This window comes from Salvelinus alpinus, chromosome 34 (genome assembly GCF_045679555.1).
Source record: "Salvelinus alpinus chromosome 34, SLU_Salpinus.1, whole genome shotgun sequence".
Classification (NCBI taxonomy): Eukaryota; Metazoa; Chordata; class Actinopteri; order Salmoniformes; family Salmonidae; genus Salvelinus; species Salvelinus alpinus.
Genome location: NC_092119.1, coordinates 1,247,489 through 1,267,645, shown reverse-complemented (window position 1 = coordinate 1,267,645; position 20,157 = coordinate 1,247,489). Strand labels below are relative to the sequence as shown.

Genomic DNA, 20,157 nt, shown 5'->3' with positions numbered 1-20,157 from the left:
GTATGATCATGGTATTGTCCCTCTGTTTCACCAGTATGATCATGGTATTGTCCCTCTGTTTCACCAGTATGATCATGGTATTGTCTCTCTGTTTCACCAGTATGATCATGGTATTGTCCCTCTGTTTCACCAGTATGATCATGGTATTGTCCCTCTGTTTCACCAGTATGATCATGGTATTGTCTCTCTGTTTCACCAGTATGATCATGGTATTGTCTCTCTGTTTCACCAGTATGATCATGGTATTGTCCCTCTGTTTCACCAGTATGATCATGGTATTGTCTCTCTGTTTCACCAGTATGATCATGGTATTGTCTCTGTTTCACCAGTATGATCATGGTATTGTCCCTCTGTTTCACCAGTATGATCATGGTATTGTCTCTCTGTTTCACCAGTATGATCATGGTATTGTCTCTGTTTCACCAGTATGATCATGGTATTGTTTCTCTGTTTCACCAGTATGATCATGGTATTGTCCCTCTGTTTCACCAGTATGATCATGGTATTGTCTCTGTTTCACCAGCTGCAGAATGATGACCTGCTCATTACCTGTTCCTCTGGAGAGCCTTCCTCCCTCTTCACTGACACCCCGGTGAGTCTCCTTCCCTCTCTCTCCATCTCTGTCTCTCATCTCTCTCTCTCTCTCCATCTCTCTATCTCTCCCTCTTCACTGACCCACCAGTTATAGTCTCTCTCTCTCTCTCCCTCTTCACTGAGCCTGCGGTGAGTGTCCATCCCTCTCTCCCTCCCTTTTTCCATCGCTCTCTCCCTCCCTTTTTCCATCCCTCTCTCCCCCAACCCTCCCTCCTTCCTCACTGACCCCCTGGTGAGTCTCCTTCCCTCTCTCCCTCCATCCCTCCCTCTTCACTGAGCCCCTCTGATGTTCTCCTGCTCTAGGATCATTCTGATGTTCTCCTGCTCTAGGATCATTCTGATGTTCTTCTGCTCTAGGATCATTCTGATGTTCTCCTGCTCTATGATCATTCTGATGTTCTCCTGCTCTATGATCATTCTGATGTTCTCCTGCTCTAGGATCATTCTGATGTTCTCCTGCTCTAGGATCATTCTGATGTTCTCCTGCTCTAGGATCATTCTGATGTTCTCCTGCTCTAGGATCATTCTGATGTTCTCCTGCTCTAGGATCATTCTGATGTTCTCCTGCTCTAGGATCATTCTGATGTTCTCCTGCTCTAGGATCATTCTGATGTCCTCCTGCTCTAGGATCATTCTGATGTTCTCCTGCTCTAGGATCATTCTGATGTTCTCCTGCTCTAGAATCAGTCTGATGTTCTCCTGCTCTAGGATCAGTCTGATGTTCTCCTGCTCTAGGATCAGTCTGATGTTCTCCTGCTCTAGGATCATTCTGATGTTCTTCTGCTCTAGGATCATTCTGATGTTCTCCTGTTCTATGATCATTCTGATGTTCTCCTGCTCTAGGATCATTCTGATGTTCTCCTGCTCTAGGATCATTCTGATGTTCTCCTGCTCTTTTATCTCCCTCCCTTAGAGCCCAATGTCTCTGTTGGCAGATGACATCACCACCTCGCAGGACACACCCCCTGCAGAATGCGTTGACCTGTCCTTCCTGGAAGAGGCTCTACTGGGGGGGTCCCCCGAGGGAGAGGGGGAGAGAAGAGGGGAGGGAGAGGAAGAGCAGGAGGAAGAGGAAGTACCACCCTGTGACATTCTCCAGCAGAGTCTTCAGGAGGCTGACATCACAGAGCACACTATGGCACAGGAGGCGGGGCTCGTCCAACCAGGGTCTGGGGAGGGCCACACCCTGTCTCTCTACACACCTGGCCCCCCACTCCTCCTCCCTCCTGCTGCCGTGCCGTTCCTCTCCAAAACCCTAGCCTTCCCTCACCCCCAGCCTGGCCCCCCCACCCTGCAACACAGGGACACCCAGGCTGCGGTGGAGCCTCCCCAACCATCCCTGCTGGCCGTGGGACCAGGCTGCCCCTCCCTGAAGCCTGCTGCTCCCCAGCTGATGGGCCTCCTCCCTGGGAACATCTTCCCCGCACCCCCACCAGAGACTTCCTTCTCCCTGACCCCTGCACAGGCCTCCAACACCTCATTTTCCCTCATCCAGAAGGCAGTTCCTAGCCTGACAGGGCGCCCCCTACTGGCCCCAACCCTCAGAGCGGCTGCAGTTCCCGGGATTTTTCTCCAGAGAGGGCCCCTGCAAATCCAGCCCAAGCTGCCTATCAACATCCAACCCCGACTTGTTCAGATCAGCCCTAAGCCTCCTGACGCTGGTTGTCCTGGTCAGAAACCCTCCCCAGGTCTCACCTTCCTCCCTGGAACGCCCTCGTCAAACATCCTCCTGTCCCCCCGTCCTCCCCAGCCCAAGCCTGCCCCCCACCTCACCAAGCCCCAGCCTGTCAGCCTGCAGCTGGTCAACCAGGGAGGAGGCTCCTTCCTGATCCAGCCTCAGGGTCTCTTCCATGGCCAGAATCCGTTCCTCCTGCCCGCACAATCCCCTGTCACCCTGTCCCAGCTCCCTGGCCAATCCCCTGTCACCCTGTCCCAGCTCCCTGGCCAATCCCCTGTCAACCTGTCCCAGCTTCCTGGCCAATCCCCTGTCACCCTGTCCCAGCTCCCTGGCCAATCCCCCGTCACCCTGTCCCAGCTCCCTGGCCAATCCCCCGTCACCCTGTCCCAGCCTGGCGGTTCCGCGCGGCCCCTGTTCACCTCTGGCCACCAGGGAGCAACGGTCCAATCTGTCCAGGGTATGACACCCTCCATGGGCCACCACCTGGTAGATGGGTCCCAGATCCTGACGGCCGTGCCCCACCACAGACAGCTCAACTTCAACCCCCACACAGTCTTCAGCACCACCTCAACAGGCCAGCTCTCCCTCCGCCAGGGAACCCTGCTCTCCGGGCCCCTGCAGTTGCAGTCAGGGTCCCCTACTGTCTTCCAGATGCCAGCCCAGTTGACGGGTGCCTACAATCCCCAGGGGTCCCAGGGACAAGGGGGTCCAGGCCAGCATGCCACCCTGCTCCACAGCCCTGCTCTAGGGAGCCACATCACCCTGATGCAGTGAGTGTGATATATAGAGACATGAGTCCCAATTGGCTCCCTATTCCATTCAGGGCCTAGTGAATGTCTACACACCCCTTCCACAGTTCACACATTTTACTGCCTTAAAATATAATCGAAAAAGGGATTACATTTTTTTTTTTATCCTACTGATCTACACAACTGGCTCCACATTTTTCAAAGTAAAAGAAAAAGTATAGAAATTAATGAATAGAAAATAAAAGATGAAGATTTATTTTTTATTTTATTTATTTTACCGTTATTTTACCAGGTAAGTTGACTGAGAACACGTTCTCATTTGCAGCAACGACCTGGGGAATAGTTACAGGGGAGAGGAGGGGGATGAATGAGCCAATTATAAACTGGGGATTATTAGGTGACCATGATGGTTGAGGGCCAGATTGGGAATTTAGCCAGGACACCGGGGTTAACACCCCTACTCTTACGAGTGCCATGGGATCTTTAATGACCTCAGAGAGTCAGGACACCCGTTTAACGTCCCATCCGAAAGACGGCACCCTACACAGGGCAGTGTCCCCAATCACTGCCCTGGGGCATTGGGATATTTTTTAGACCAGAGGAAAGAGTGCCTCCTACTGGCCCTCCAACACCACTTCCAGCAGCATCTGGTCTCCCATCCAGGGACTGACCAGGACCGACCCTGCTTAGCTTCAGAAGCAAGCCAACAGTGGTATGCAGGGTGGTATGCTGCTGGCGAGATATCTTGATTGCGTATGTCTTCACCCCCCCAGAGTTCATACTTGGTAGAAGCACCTTTGGCAGCCATTACAGCTGTGAATAATTTTTAATAAGATTCTACCAACTCTGCACAACTCTTAGGGCAACATATATATCCATTGTTTTTGTTATAATTGCTCAAAGCACAGTAAATTTGGTTGGGAATCAGTGATAGACAGCAATATTCTAACCTTGTCTCTGTTAAAAAATATATATATTTAAAATGTTTACAACAAGGCCCTTAACCTCACTAGGGTATGTGGGACGGTAGCGTCCCACCTCGTCAACAGCCAGTGAAACTGCAGGGCGCCAAATTCAAAACAACAGAAATCCCATAATTTTAATTCCTCAAACATACAAGTATTTTACACCATTTTAAAGATGAACTGGTTGTTAATCCCACCAAAGTGTCCGATTTCAAAAAGGTTTTACGACAAAAGCACACCAAACAATTATGTTAGGTCAGCACCTAGTCACAGAAAACAGCCATTTTTCCAGCCAAAGAGAGGAGTAACAAAAAGCAGAAATAGAGATCAAATTAATCACTAACCTTTGATGATCTTCATCAGATGACACTCATAGGACTTCATGTTACACAATACATGTATGTTTTGTTCGGTAAAGTTCATATTTATATCCAAAAATCTGAGTGTAGGCGGGACGCTACTGTCTCACTTGGCAAAAGGCCAGAGAAAATGCAGAGCGCCAAATTCAAATGAATTACTATGAAAATTACCATAAAAATCTAACTTTCATTAAATCACACATGAAAGATACCAAATTAAAGCTACACTTGTTGTGAATCCAGCCAACATGTCAGAATTCAAATAGGCGTTTCGGCGAAAGCAAACTATGCTATTTTCTGAGGATAGCACAATAGTAAACAGACAGAGAAGCATATTTCAACGCTGCAGGCGCGACACAAAACGCAGAAATAAAAATATAATTCATGCCTTACCTTTGACGAGCTTCTGTTGTTGGCACTCCAATATGTCCCATAAACATCACAAATGGTCCTTTTGCTCGATTAATTCCGTCAATATATATCCAAAATGTCCATTTATTTGGCGCGTTTGATCCAGAAAAACACAGGTTCCAACTTGCTCAAACGTGACTACAAAATATCTCAAAGGTTACCTGTAAACTTTGCCAAAAAAATGTCAAACTACTTTTGTAATACAACTTTAGGTATTTGTTAACGTTAATAATCGATAAAATGGAAGACGGGATGATCTGTGTTCAAAACAGGATTAAAACCAACTATAGCTAGCTTTCTGGTCACGCGCTTCTATCTAACAGGACACTTCAAGTGACTCTCGTTCAAGATGGCTGTACTTCTTCATTACACAAAGGAATAACCTCAACCAATTTCTCAAGACTGTTGACATCCAGTGGAAGCGGTAGGAACTGCAAGAAGGTCCCTTAGAAATCTGGTTTCCCAATGAAATTCCATTGAAAAGAGAGTGACCTCAAAAAAAAAACATCTGAATGGTTTGTCCTCTGGGTTTCGCTTGCTAAATAAGTTCTGTTATACTCACAGACATGATTTAGAAACTTCAGAGTGTTTTCTATCCAAATCTACTAATAATATGCATATCTTATCTTCTGGGGATGAGTAGCTGGCAGTTTAATTTGGGCATGCTTCTCATCCAAAATTCCAAATGCTGCCCCAAGTAATTCTGCAAAACATCATGGCAAAGAGACATTTTTGTCTTAAATGAAAAACTTTAAGTTCCCTTTCAGTCAGTCAATTTCGGTACAGCATACTATGGGGATCGTAGTCTCACGACTTTAGTTAAAGGATCTACAATCACACCTGACAAGGCCAATTAAATCTTAGCCTGGCTGGAACGCCCTGCCTTCCTTCAATTATTCTACTCTTCACCTCGGTGTGAACAGGAGCGATTCACGCTATTAAAATAAACAATTGTAACACGAGACTGTCTTAATTGCGCCAACTAAACTGTCCCTTAGTGGTAGAGCGTGCTCACCCTCTAAAATGTTTATTTATTTAACTAGGCAAGACAGTTTAGAACAAATTCTTATTTACAAGGACGGCTTACTGGGGAACGGTGGGTTAACTGCCTTGTTCAGGGGCAGAACGACAGAGTTTTACCTTGTCAGCTCGGGGGATTCGATTCAGCAACCTTTCAGTTACTAGTCCAACCACTAGGCTACCTGCCTCCCCCCTCTAACCACTAGGTTACCTGCCTCCCCCCTCTAACCACTAGGCTTAACAACTTAATGCTACGTATACTAAACAAGAATTCTCCCAAGGAAGTCCACTGTGGGGAGGCAGTAATAGCTACGCTCTCTTTGGGGCGACGCGATGTCCCCGGTTGTCTGAACTTGAATGCAGATCTTTTATCCCTCTCTCTCAGGAGAGTTTGGGACCCTCTCTCTCTCAGGAGAGTTGGGACCCTCTCTCTCTCAGGAGAGTTGGGACCCTCTCTCTCAGGAGTCTCCCAGGTATTGGACATTTTTGGCCAACGTAGATCTTTACGCATCGCAAGAAAATGCACCATTTTTTTCCCGATGAGGAACCCGAGTGACCTGTTGGGAAACGGACACTCTGGCGCAACAGTGGCCTTGGGCCGTCTTTTATGCATTTCTGCCAGTGGTTTCAGATTCAGCCCACATTGGAGAGGGTCCGCCGGGAGGGCTTACCATTGATTCTTGTGGCTCCCCGTTGGCCCAGGCAGCCTTGATTCTTGTGGCTCCCCGTTGGTCCAGGCAGCCTTGATTCTTGTGGCTCTCCGTTGGCCCAGGCAGCCTTGATTCTTGTGGCTCTCCGTTGGCCCAGGCAGCCTTGATTCTTGTGACTCCCCGTTGGCCCAGGCAGCCTTGATTCTTGTGGCTCCCCGTTGGCTCAGATAGCCTTGGTTCGCAGAGATCATTCGCCTTCTAGGTGGGGACCAATGGAAACTCGCGAAGGGACCTGTTTGTTCGAGGCGCATGGGCAGGCTTGGCAAGCGAGGCCGGCGATTTGCTTCATATGGGCCTGGCCCCTGAGAGGGCCAATCTGATTCGTAGAGGTATATCTTCCCGAATGTTATTGCTACCGTTCAGTCTGCAAGGGAGGCCTCCACGAGAGGGCTGTATGTGTATGTGTTTTGAGTTCTGGTGCCAAGATAAAGGACTTGTTGCTTTTCAGTGCTCTCTGAAGGACATCCTTATATTCCTACAGGAGTTTTTGGAGCAGGGGTGGGCATTCTCTACGTTAAAAGTGTACATGGCTGCCATCAGCTTGTCATGTGGGAATTGATGGAGCCTTCCCGGGGACCTACCCCCTGGTTGTGCGGTTCCTGAAAGGTCTCGGACCGGTCTCTAAACCTATTGCGCCCACATGGGACTTGGAGCTGGTTTTGGAGGCACTGTGGGTGGCTCCCTTTGAGACTCTAAAGAGCTAAACCAACCCCACCTTCATTTTATATTAAATTACAAAATGTTCTATACTTTTTCTTTGACTCTGAAAATGTGAAGCCGGTTGTGTAGATCAGTAGGAAAAAAAAAATATTTAATTCCTTTTTAGATTTAATTCTAAGGCAGCAAAATGTGACTACAAGCGACGTGTAGACGTTCAATATAACCTTATGGGCCCTGGTCAAAAGTAGTGCACTACTTAACAGAATCCTATGGGTTCTGGTCAAAAGTAGTGCACTTTATAGGGAATAGGGCGCCATTTGGGACGCACTAACAATTTATACAAAATCATCATACAACAAATATAACAACACTACTACTACTACTACTACACCCTTTAACAACACTACTACTACACCCTTTAACAACACTACTACTACACCCTTTAACAACACTACAACTACACCCTTTAACAACACTACTACTACACCCTTTAACAACACTACTACTACTACTACACCCTTTAACAACACTACTACTACACCCTTTAACAACACTACTACTACTACTACTACTACTACACCCTTTAACAACACTACTACTACTACACCCTTTAACAACACTACTACTACACCCTTTAACAACACTACTACACCCTTTAACAACACTACTACTACTACTACTACACCCTTTAACAACACTACTACTACTACACCCTTTAACAACACTACTACTACTACACCCTTTAACAACACTACTACTACTACACCCTTTAACAACACTACTACTACTACACCCTTTAACAACACCACTACTACTACTACTACACCCTTTAACAACACTACTACTACTACTACTACTACTACTACTACGCCCTTTAACAACACTACTACTACTACTACACCCTTTAACAACACTACTACTACACCCTTTAACAACACTACTACTACTACTAATACACCCTTTAACAACACTACTACTACACCCTTTCACTCTGTCTTCCTCAACAGCTCTGGGATGCAGCTCACCTCAACCCACCCAGACAGTCACATGACCTCCATTTCCATCCTCAACACCACCCCTCCTGCTGTAGTACAGGGCCTGCCCTTCACCCCCCAGACCTCCAGATCCCTAGGGGGCGTTACAGAGGGACAGATCAGTGTTCAGCAGGCGTCTGTAGTGTTGCTGCCTGACAGAGCTGGCCATGAGGAGAGGAGGGAGGAAGCGACGTCCCCACACCTGCCTCAGGTGAGAAGTCAACACTTGATTGATTTATTGATTAATTGGTTGGTTGGCTGGCTGGTTGATTACTTGATTTGTTAATTGATTGGTGTTCAGTTAATTGATTGGTAAATTGATATATCCTCCTAAGTCAAATGCTAGGTGGGTCTAGTAAACTAGCAAAACAAATGTACACCAGAACATTCTCTAATCAGTTTGTTGTTCCCCTCAGTCGACAAGGCACCTTTTCCAGCAGCATGCCTCTCTCCAACCCTCCACCGCCAGTCTCCAGTCCACTTCTCCCCCTGTAATGACCCTCCTACAGACCCCGCTGGAGGCCCCACAGGCCCTGGACCCACCTGGTATGCTACCCAAATATCTGCTAGACCAAGTTGGGACGTTACACAGACACCTACTGGACCCAGTCGGGACGTTACCCAAACACCTACTGGACCCGGTCGGAACGTTACCCAAACACCTGCAGGACCCAGTCGGGACGTTACCCAAACACCTGCTGGACCCAGTCGGGACGTTACCCAAACACCTGCTGGACCCAGTCGGGACGTTACCCAAACACCTACTGGACCCGGTCGGGACGTTACCCAAACACCTGCAGGACCCAGTCGGGACGTTACCCAAACACCTACTGGACCCAGTCGGGACGTTACCCAAACACCTACTGGACCCGGTCGGGACGTTACCCAAACACCTACTGGACCCAGTCGGGACGTTACCCAAACACCTACTGGACCCAGTCGGGACGTTACCCAAACACCTGCTGGACCCGGTCGGGACGTTACCCAAACACCTACTGGACCCAGTCGGGACGTTACCCAAACACCTGCTGGACCCAGTCGGGACGTTACCCAAACACCTGCTGGACCCAGTCGGGACGTTACCCAAACACCTACTGGACCCGGTCGGGACGTTACCCAAACACCTACTGGGCCCGGTCGGGACGTTACCCAAACACCTACTGGACCCGGTCGGGACGTTACCCAAACACCTACTGGACCCAGTCGGGACGTTACCCAAACACCTGCTGGACCCAGTCGGGACGTTACCCAAACACCTGCTGGACCCAGTCGGGACGTTACCCAAACACCTACTGGACCCAGTCGGGACGTTACCCAAACACCTACTGGACCCAGTCGGGACGTTACCCAAACACCTACTGGACCCAGTCGGGACGTTACCCAAACACCTGCTGGACCCAGTTGGGTCGTTGCCTAAACACTTGCGGGACCAGACGGAGACAGGGACAAAACCAGGGGTGGAGAAGGTTCACAGCCCCATCCAGGCCTTCATCCATCATCTACAACAGGTCAACCAGCCTTTATGCTCTCTATTGACTTATAGGGACAATCAGCAGTTGCTCCATCCATTTGTTGATGTATAAATGAATGATACAGTGGCAAGAAAAAGTATGTGTGAACCCTTTGGAATTACCTGGATTTTTTTTGTTGCATAAATTGGTCATCAAATTTGATCTGATCTTCATCTAAGTCACAACAATAGACAAACACAGTCTGCTTAAACTAATAACACAGAAATTATTGTATTGTTCTTGTCTATATTGAATACATCATTTAAACATTCACAGTGTAGGTTGGGAAAAGTATGTGAACCCCTAAGCTAATGACTTCTCCAAAAGCTAATTGGAGTCAGGCGTCAGTTAACCTGGAGTCCAACCAATGAGACGAGATTGGAGATGTTGGTTAGAGCTGCCTTGTCCTATAAAAAACACACACAATTTGAGTTTGTTATTCACCAGAAGCATTGCCTGATGTGAACCATGCTTCGAACAAAAGAGATCTCAGAAGACCTACGATTAAGAATTGTTGACTAAAGCTGGAAAGGGTTACAAAACTATTTCTAAAATCCTTGATGTTCATCAGTCCATAGTAAGACAATAAGACAAATTATCTACAAATGAAGAAAGTTCAGCACTATTGCTACTACTTAGGAGTGGCTGTCCTGCAAAGATGACTGCAAGAGCACAGTGCAGAATGCTCAATGAGGTTAAGAGTCCTAGAGTGTCAGCTAAAGACTTACAGAAATCTCTGGAACATGCTAACATCTGTGTTGACGAGTCTACGATACGTAAAACACTAAACAAGAATGGTGTTCATGGGAGGACACGACGGAGGAAGCCACTGCTGGCCTAAAAAAACATTGCTGCACGTCTGAAGTTAGCAAACGTGCACCTGGATATTCCACAGCGCTTCTGGCAAAATATTCTGTGTACAGATGAAACTAGAGTTGAGTTGTTAGGAAGGAAGGAACAGACAACACTATGTGTGTAGAAAAAAAATTGCACAAAACACCAACATCAAAACCTCATCCCAACTGTAAAGTATGGTGGAGGGAGCATCATGGTTTGGGGCTGCTTTGCTGCCTCAGTGCCTGGACAGCTTGGCTATCATCGACGGGAAAATGAATTCCCAAGTTTATCAAGACATTTTGCAGGAGAATGTAAGGCTATCTGTTCTCCAATTGAAGCTCAACAGAAGTTGGGTGATGCGACAGGACAACGACCCAAAACACAGAAGTAAATCAACAACAGAATGGCTTCAACAGAAGAAAATACACCTTCTGGAGTGGCCCAGTAAGAGTCCAGACCTCAACCCGATTTGAGATGCTGTGGCATGACCTCAATAGAGCAGTTCACACCAGACATCCCAAGAATATTGCTGAACTGAAACAGGAGTGGTCCAAAATTCATCCTGACCATTGTGCAGGTCTGATCCGCAACTACAGAAAACGTCTGGTTGAGGTTATTGCTGCCAAAGGAGGGTCAACCAGTTATTAAATCCAAGGGTTCACATACTTTTCCCACCCTGCACTGTGAATTTGTGTTCAATAAAGACGTGAAACGTATAATTGTGTGTTATTAGTTTAAGCAGACTGTGTTTGTCTATTGTTGTGACCTAGATGAAGATCAGATCAAATTTTATGGCCGATTTATGCAAAAAAAAATACAGGTATTTCCAAAGGGTTCACAAACTTTTCTTGCCACTGTATGTACCCATTGATTGTTGAAGAATTTAACGTATAAATGCCTCGTGAGCTTAGTTCAACTGTCGTTCCCCACGAGAAGCTGAAAATATAAGCTGGTTTTACTGTTTGTAAATAATGTACGTTTGGGGTCACTTAGAACCCAAATAAGTTTGGGGTCACTTAGAATTGTCCTTGTTTTTGAAAGAAAAGCAATTCCATTTAAAATAACATCAAATTGATCAGAAATACAGTGTAGACATTGTTAATGTTGTAAATGACTATTGTAGCTGGAAACGGCAGATTTAACATCTTAATCTTTTCTTTTTAATGGCCAGTCTGAGATATGGCTTTTCTTTGCAACTCTGCCTAGAAGGCCAGCATCCCGGAGTCGCCTCTTCACTGTTGACATTGAGACTGGTGTATTGTGGGTACTATTTAATGAAGCTGCCAGTAGTACACAGTGTTGTACGAGATCTTCAGTTTCTTGGCAATTTCTCACATGGAATAGCCTTCATTTCTCAGAACAAGAATAGACTGACGAGTTTCAGAAGAAAGATCTTTGTTTCTGGCCATTTTGAGCCTGTAATCGAACCCACAAATGCTGATGCTCCAGATACACAACTAGTCTAAAGAAGGCCAGTTTTATTCCTTCTTTAATCAGTACAACAGTTTTCAGCTGTGCTAACATACTTGCAAAAGGGTTTTCTAATGATCAATTAGCCTTTTAAAATGATAAACTTGGATTAGCTAACACAACGTGGCATTGGAACACAGGAGTGATGGTTGCTGATAATGGGCCTCTGTAGATATTCCATAAAAACTCTGCCGTTTCCAGCTACAATAGTCATTTACAACATTAACAATGTCTACACTGTATTTCTGATCAATTTGATATTATTTTTAAAATGGACACAAAAAAAACGTGCTTTTCTTTCACAAACAAGGGCATTTCTAAGTGACCCCAAACGTTTGAACAGTAGTGTAGATGTAAACAAACAACGTATATCAAAACATGGGTAAAACTATAAGGTTGATATCATGGATGATCAGTCCTTGCATCCATAGCTCTATGAATTTGAGTGGTTACATTTCTCCAGCCCCATCCCTCAGCTTTTTATCAATAACAAGGTTGGGTTTTGAACTGTTGATTGTCACTTTAAAAGGTTTATGGATTAAATGTTGAAGATATTGTCTTGATTTATACATAACCTTATTGTTTTCCTTCATCGCACCACAATTTCTACCATAGCAACCACTTACCCCTCCCAATCCCTCCCCATCACCTGAGGTCCTGGCTGGGACTGTGTCAGTGGAGGATCACACTGTCTCCGCTGTGGCCAGTGAGATGGAGGAGGCCCCTCCACCCATCCAGCCAGCAGTTCTAGGACAGGCAGGAGCCCAGTCTGCGATGCCTCTCAGCCCTTGTGTGTTGGTGGCCTATCCAGCTTCACTACACCCATCTCCTACCCTGCTATGCCACTCTCCTACCCTGCTATGCCACTCTCCTACCCTGCTATGCCAATCTCCTACCCTGCTATGCCAATCTCCATCTGAGCAGGGTTTAGTGAGAACACTCCCGAATGGGCAGGGCTTAGGGTCCACACCCTTTACTAGGCAGGGCTCAGGGTCCACACCCCAACAAGACAGTTTATCTTCCCCACCAAGTGGGGCCACCTCCCTGGGACTGGCTGGATCTGGATCTGGGTCTGGAAGTGCCGTCCCTCAAACCCAGACTGCAGTTTACAGAAGCCCCTCCCCTCTGCCTGTCAGCACCTCCCCCCAGCTCCAGACTGCAGTGTTCAGAAGCCCCTCCCCTCTGTCTGTCAGCACCTCCCCCCAGCTCCAGACTGCAGTGTTCAGAAGCCCCTCCCCTCTGTCTGTCAGCACCTCCCCCCAGCTCCAGACTGCAGTGTTCAGAAGCCCCTCCCCTCTGTCTGTCAGCACCTCCCCCCAGCTCCAGACTGCAGTGTTCAGAAGCCCCTCCCCTCTGTCTGTCAGCACCTCCCCCCAGCTCCAGTCTGCAGTGTTCAGAAGCCCCTCCCCTCTGTCTGTCAGCACCTCCCCCCAGCTCCAGTCTGCAGTGTTCAGCAACCCCAGCCCCTCTCCTCTACCTGTCTGTGTGCCTCAACAGCAGCCTGACCCCCTCCTAGTGCAGCCTGACCCCCTCCTAGTGCAGCCTGACCCCCTCCTAGTGCAGCCTGACCCCCTCCTAGTGCAGCCTGACCCCCTCCTAGTGCAGCCTGACCCCCTCCTAGTGACTCCCAGCTCCTATGGAGAACAGGCTAACCAGCACCGTGCTGTCCAACAGCACACAAAGCAAAGCAGTGAGTCTGACCACACAGAGGCTGCAACCCAGATGGCACCCTATTCCCTACATAGTGCACTACTTTTGACCAGAGTCCTATGGGAATAGGGTCCCATTAGGGATGCACACAGAGTATTAATACAAATCATCATGCAACAATTCTAACAATGCTACTCCCGTTCACAGTCTTCCTAACCCACTCCTCTCACTCTGTCTCCCTGCCTTACACACATCACCACCATCATCATCATCATCATCACCACCAACATCATCATCATCATCACCACCACCATCAACATCATCATCATCAACAACACCATCACCACCACCACCACCACCATCACCCCCATCATCACCGCCACCATCACCACCACCACCGCCACCCCCATCATAATCACCACCACCATCATCATCATCATCACACCCCCATCACCCCCATCATCATCAACAACACCATCACCACCACCACCATCACACCCATCATCACCACCATCACCCCCATCATCACCGCCACCATCACCGCCATCACCCCATCAACATCACCCCCATCATCATTAACAACACCATCACCACCACCATCATCATCACCATCAACATCATCACCACCAACATCAACATCATCACCATCATCATCCCCATCCCTATCACTACCATCATCACCATCATCATCACCCCCATCACCAACACCATCATCCCCATCATCATCCCCATCCCTATCACTACCATCACCCCCATCACCAACACCATCATCCCCATCATCATCCCCATCCCTATCACTACCATCACCCCCATCATCATCACCATCAACCCCATCATCATCCCCATCCCTATCACTACCATCATCATCATCACCATCACCCCCATCACCATCATCCCCATCATCATCCCCATCCCTATCACTACCATCATCACCATCTTCTGTATTATAATGCTCAGAACCACCAGCTGCCTTGGCCATGGATGTGGAGGGTAAAGCCTTTACTCTTGATGTCCATCCACCTTCTCCCAGACCCCAGTGGCCACCAGGCCCCCACACAGTCCAGGGGCCCAACACAGTTCGGTGGCTCCACACTGTCCAGGAGCCCCAGTACGACCAGGGGCCCCACGCCCACAGAGAGCAGGACCAGTGGCTCAGAGCAGTTCAGACAGCCCAACAGTCAAAGACAAAGGTGAGAAACGAGCAAGTTTGCATTTGAAATGGACCCCTATTCCCTATATAGTGCACTACTTTAGACCAGGGCCCTATGGACCCCTATTCCCTATATAGTGCACTACTTTAGACCAGGGCCCTATGGAACCCTATTCCCTATATATAGTGCACTACTTTTGACCAGGGCCCTATGGAACCCTATTCCCTATATAGTGCACTACTTTAGACCAGGGCCCTATGGAACCCTATTCCCTATATATAGTGCACTACTTTTGACCAGGGCCCTATGGAACCCTATTCCCTATATAGTGCACTACTTTAGACCAGGGCCCTATGGAACCCTATTCCCTATATATAGTGCACTACTTTAGACCAGGGCCCTATGGAACCCTATTCCCTATATAGTGCACTACTTTAGACCAGGGCCCTATGGAACCCTATTCCCTATATATAGTGCACTACTGTTGACCAGAGCTTTATGGGCCCTGCTTTTGGCCCTCGAGGTCCTGTTGAAGGGAATATGGTTCCATTTCAGATATGTGTCCATTCTCAGATTCTAGGCCTTTCATCCAGTATATTGGTCTGACACCACTATACTACTACTCAGATTCTAGGCCTTTCATCCACTATATTGGTCTGAAACCACAATACTCTTCATTCTACTCAGATTCTAAAACCACTATACTACTACTCAGATTCTAAAACCACTATACTACTACTCAGATTCTAAAACCACTATACTACTACTCAGATTCTAAAACCACTATACTACTACTCAGATTCTAAAACCACTATACTACTACTCAGATTCTAAAACCACTATACTACTACTCAGATTCTAAAACCACTATACTACTCAGATTCTAAAACCACAATACTACTACTCAGATTCTAAAACCACTATACTACTACTCAGATTCTAAAACCACTATACTACTACTCAGATTCTAAAACCACTATACTACTACTCAGATTCTAAAACCACTATACTACTACTCAGATTCTAAAACCACTATACTACTACTCAGATTCTAAAACCACTATACTACTACTCAGATTCTAAAACCACTATACTACTACTCAGATTCTAAAACCACTATACTACTACTCAGATTCTAAAACCACTATACTACTACTCAGATTCTAAAACCACTATACTACTACTCAGATTCTAAAACCACTATACTACTACTCAGATTCTAAAACCACTATACTACTACTCAGATTCTAAAACCACTATACTACTACTCAGATTCTAAAACCACTATACTACTACTCAGATTCTAAAACCACTATACTACTACTCAGATTCTAAAACCACTATACTACTACTCAGATTCTAAAACCACTATACTACTACTCAGATTCTAAAACCACAATACTACTACTCAGATTCTAAACCACTATACTACTACTCAGATTCTAAAACCACTATACTACTACTCAGATTCTAAAACCACTATACTACTACTCAGATTCTAAACCACAATACTACTACTCAGATTCTAAACCACTATACTACTCAGATTCTAAAACCACTATACTACTACTCAGATTCTAAAACCACAATACTACTACTCAGATTCTAAAACCACTATACTACTACTCAGATTCTAAAACCACTATACTACTACTCAGATTCTAAAACCACTATACTACTACTCAGATTCTAAAACCACTATACTACTACTCAGATTCCAAAACCACTATACTACTACTCAGATTCCAAAACCACTATACTACTACTCAGATTCTAAAACCACAATACTACTCAGATTCTGAAACCACGATACTCTTCATTCTACTCAGATTCTTCAATCTCCAGTAAACCTAAGGTCATATCTCATCCATACCAGGTGGCCGGTCCTGTGGCGAAGGAGAGGGAGCAGAGACTGACTGATGCAATGTGCAGGTAAGAAACAGGACACGTCAGGTAGTCACTCTCTGACGTTGACGACGTCTATATCGCATGACGATGAAGTGCAGTACCAAAAAAGTGTCTGAGGTGTGAAAGAAGGATAGATACTCTGCAGTTTTATTGTGCAACGGTTCAACCTTAAAGGGACAGTTCAGCATATTTGGCAATGAAGTCATAGCCCTAACGCTAGTTAGCATTTGCTCATTAAACTACCTCTAACTTCCTTCATATTGGATGCAGAGACATACAAATGGTATCCATGAGTTCAACTGACTCTGGGGAAGTAGATAAAACGGCATTTTAAAAACTGCAGGAGCATTCACCAGAGTTATCGATCCTCTGGTGACTTTTACGTTCTTGAACCCTAAACTAGTGTCTGTGATTTCATCCTCAGGCTCCAGCAGCAGCTGTGTCAGGACCAGGGACCGGTCCAGAGCCCTTACATCTGTTCTCCCTTCTCCTCATTGGGGGAGGCTGTGACACACCTGTTACCATACCACACCTGTGCCGGACACCTGCCTAGTCAGGACGACTTCAATTTAGGTCAGAACACCGCTTTTAATTCACTCTGTAGAGAATGTCAGTACACTCTTAGAAGAAAAAGGATTCCAAAAGGAACTCTTTGTGGAAAGGGTTTTACCTGGAACCAAAAAGGGTTTTACCTGGAACCAAAAAGGGTTTTAACTGGAACCCAAAAAGGGTTTTAACTGGAACCCAAAAAGGGTTTTACCTGGAACCCAAAAGGGTTTTACCTGGAACCCAAAAGGGTTTTTACCTGGAACCCAAAAGGGTTTTTACCTGGAACCCAAAAGGGTTTTAACTGGAACCCAAAAGGGTTTTACCTGGAACCCAAAAGGGTTTTACCTGGAACCCAAAAGGGTTTTACCTGGAACCCAAAAGGGTTTTACCTGGAACCCAAAAGGGTTTTAACTGGAACCCAAAAGGGTTTTAACTGGAACCCAAAAGGGTTTTACCTGGAACCAAAAAGGGTTTTACCTGGAACCAAAAAGGGTTTTAACTGGAACCCAAAAGGGTTTTAACTGGAACCCAAAAGGGTTTTAACTGGAACCCAAAAGGGTTTTACCTGGAACCCAAAGGGGTTTTAACTGGAACCCAAAAGGGTTTTACCTGGAACCCAAAAGGGTTTTACCGGGAACCCAAGAGGGTTTTAACGGGAACCCAAAAGGGTTTTAACGGGAACCCAAAAGAGTTTTAACTGGAAGCCAAAAGGGTTTTAACTGGAACCCAAAAGGGTTTTAACGGGAACCCAAAAGGGTTTTAACGGGAACCAAAAAGGGTTTTAACTGGAACCCAAAAGGGTTTTAACTGGAACCCAAAAGGGTTTTACCTGGAACCCAAAAGGGTTTTACCTGGAACCCAAAAGGGTTTTAACTGGAACCCAAAAGGGTTTTAACTGGAACCCAAAAGGGTTTTACCTGGAACCCAAAAGGGTTTTAACTGGAACCCAAAAGGGTTTTAACTGGAACCCAAAAGGGTTTTAACTGGAACCCAAAAGGGTTTTAACTGGAACCCAAAAGGGTTTTAACTGGAACCCAAAAGGGTTTTACCTGGAACCCAAAAGGGTTTTACCTGGAACCCAAAGGGGTTTTAACTGGAACCCAAAAGGGTTTTAACTGGAACCCAAAAGGGTTTTAACTGGAACCCAAAAGGGTTTTACCTGGAACCCAAAAGGGTTTTACCGGGAACCCAAAAGGGTTTTAACGGGAACCCAAAAGGGTTTTAACGGGAACCCAAAAGGGTTTTAACGGGAACCCAAAAGGGTTTTAACTGGAACCCAAAAGGGTTTTAACTGGAACCCAAAAGGGTTTTAACTGGAACCCAAAAAGGTTTTAACTGGAACCCAAAAGGGTTTTAACTGGAACCCAAAAGGGTTTTACCTGGAACCCAAAAGGGTTTTACCTGGAACCCAAAAGGGTTTTAACTGGAACCCAAAAGGGTTTTAACTGGAACCAAAAAGGGTTTTAACTGGAACCCAAAAGGGTTTTACCTGGAACCCAAAAGGGTTTTACCTGGAACCCAAAAGGGTTTTACCTGGAACCCAAAAGGGTTTTAACTGGAACCAAAAAGGGTTTTAACTGGAACACAAAAGGGTTTTACCTGGAACCCAAAAGGGTTTTAACTGGAACCCAAAAGGGTTTTACCTGGAATCCAAAAGTGTTTTACCTGGAACCCAAAAGGGTTTTACCTGGAACCCAAAAGGGTTTTACCTGGAACCAAAAGGGTTTTACCTGGAACCCAAAATGGTTTTACCTGGAACCCAAAATGGTTTTAACTGGAACCAAAAAGGGTTTTAACTGGAACCCAAAAGGGTTTTACCTGGAACCCAAAAAGGGTTTTAACTGGAACCCAAAATGGTTCTTCAAAAAGTTAGTAATAATAGGAATAGGAACCCTATTATGTTGTAGATATAACCTTTTTTTTCTAAGAATGTAGTAAAGGCTGGGGCTTGATGCCATTATCAGTCTCTGTATCTGTGTGTATGATTATTGACGTGTCCCCCTCTCTCTCTCCAGTGGACAAGCAGTTTGACACTGTGTCAGGGTTCCTACTGAAACGCACCAAGGACATGCTCAACAAATACAGACAGCTACTGCTGGGGGAGGCACTGGTATGACACTGCTCACACACGTCTATATTTCCCATTTTCCCCCCCCTCTTAAATCATATTGCAACTGTCTTTGCTAAAGTTATCATTTGTTTTCTTCTGTATTTTGCTTTTAAGTTTTGGAGTTCCTCAAGGGTCAGTTCTTGGACCGCTACTGTTTTCAATTTTATACGCTACTGCTTGGTGATGCTATTCGGAAACACGGTGTGAATTGTTTTTGTTGTGTTTCCGATTATCTTGTTCCCAATAGAAATTAAATGGTAAATAATGTATCGTGTCATTTCGTAGTCACTTTATTGTAGATAAGAATAACACTTCTACATTAACACTGTAGATGCTACCATAACACCCGGATAAGCCTGAATGAATCGTGAATAATGGCGAGTGAGAAAGTTACAGACGCACAAATATCATACCCCGAAAACACACTAACCTCTCACCATTACAATAACAAGGAACGTTAGCAATTGGGGGGGGGGGGGGTATGATATTTGTGCATTTGTAACTTTCTCACTTATTATTCACGATGCTCGGTAACCATGGTAGCATCAACATTAATGTAGAAGTGTTTAGAAACATTATATTCTTATTTATAATAAATATGACACGATACATTATTTACCATTACCAGTTCGTATCTATTGGGCACAAAATAATCTGTAACAAAACCAAAACAAAATAGAAAATACATCCAATATGTTTTTGTAGAGTCAAATATAATCATATCATGCTGTGAATATGGGCCCAAATACCTTAACGTTTGACTATTTTAATACACGTGTAAGTGAATTTGG

General features: G+C 45.7%; 1 protein-coding gene across 2 annotated transcripts in view; it reads left to right on the top strand.

Moving 5' to 3' along the window:
* The window catches only part of LOC139563654 (nascent polypeptide-associated complex subunit alpha, muscle-specific form), a 33,983-nt gene that overhangs the window by 10,016 nt on the left and 3,810 nt on the right, over nucleotides 1-20,157 (top strand). For both annotated transcript variants that reach the window (XM_071382500.1, XM_071382499.1), the window contains exons 5-13: nucleotides 524-592; nucleotides 1,508-3,042; nucleotides 8,154-8,391; nucleotides 8,597-9,688; nucleotides 12,614-13,688; nucleotides 14,606-14,838; nucleotides 16,676-16,731; nucleotides 17,132-17,280; nucleotides 19,272-19,366. In XM_071382500.1, the coding sequence (XP_071238601.1) occupies nucleotides 524-592; nucleotides 1,508-3,042; nucleotides 8,154-8,391; nucleotides 8,597-9,688; nucleotides 12,614-13,688; nucleotides 14,606-14,838; nucleotides 16,676-16,731; nucleotides 17,132-17,280; nucleotides 19,272-19,366 (4,542 nt within the window). The remainder of the gene's footprint in view (nucleotides 1-523; nucleotides 593-1,507; nucleotides 3,043-8,153; nucleotides 8,392-8,596; nucleotides 9,689-12,613; nucleotides 13,689-14,605; nucleotides 14,839-16,675; nucleotides 16,732-17,131; nucleotides 17,281-19,271; nucleotides 19,367-20,157) is intronic.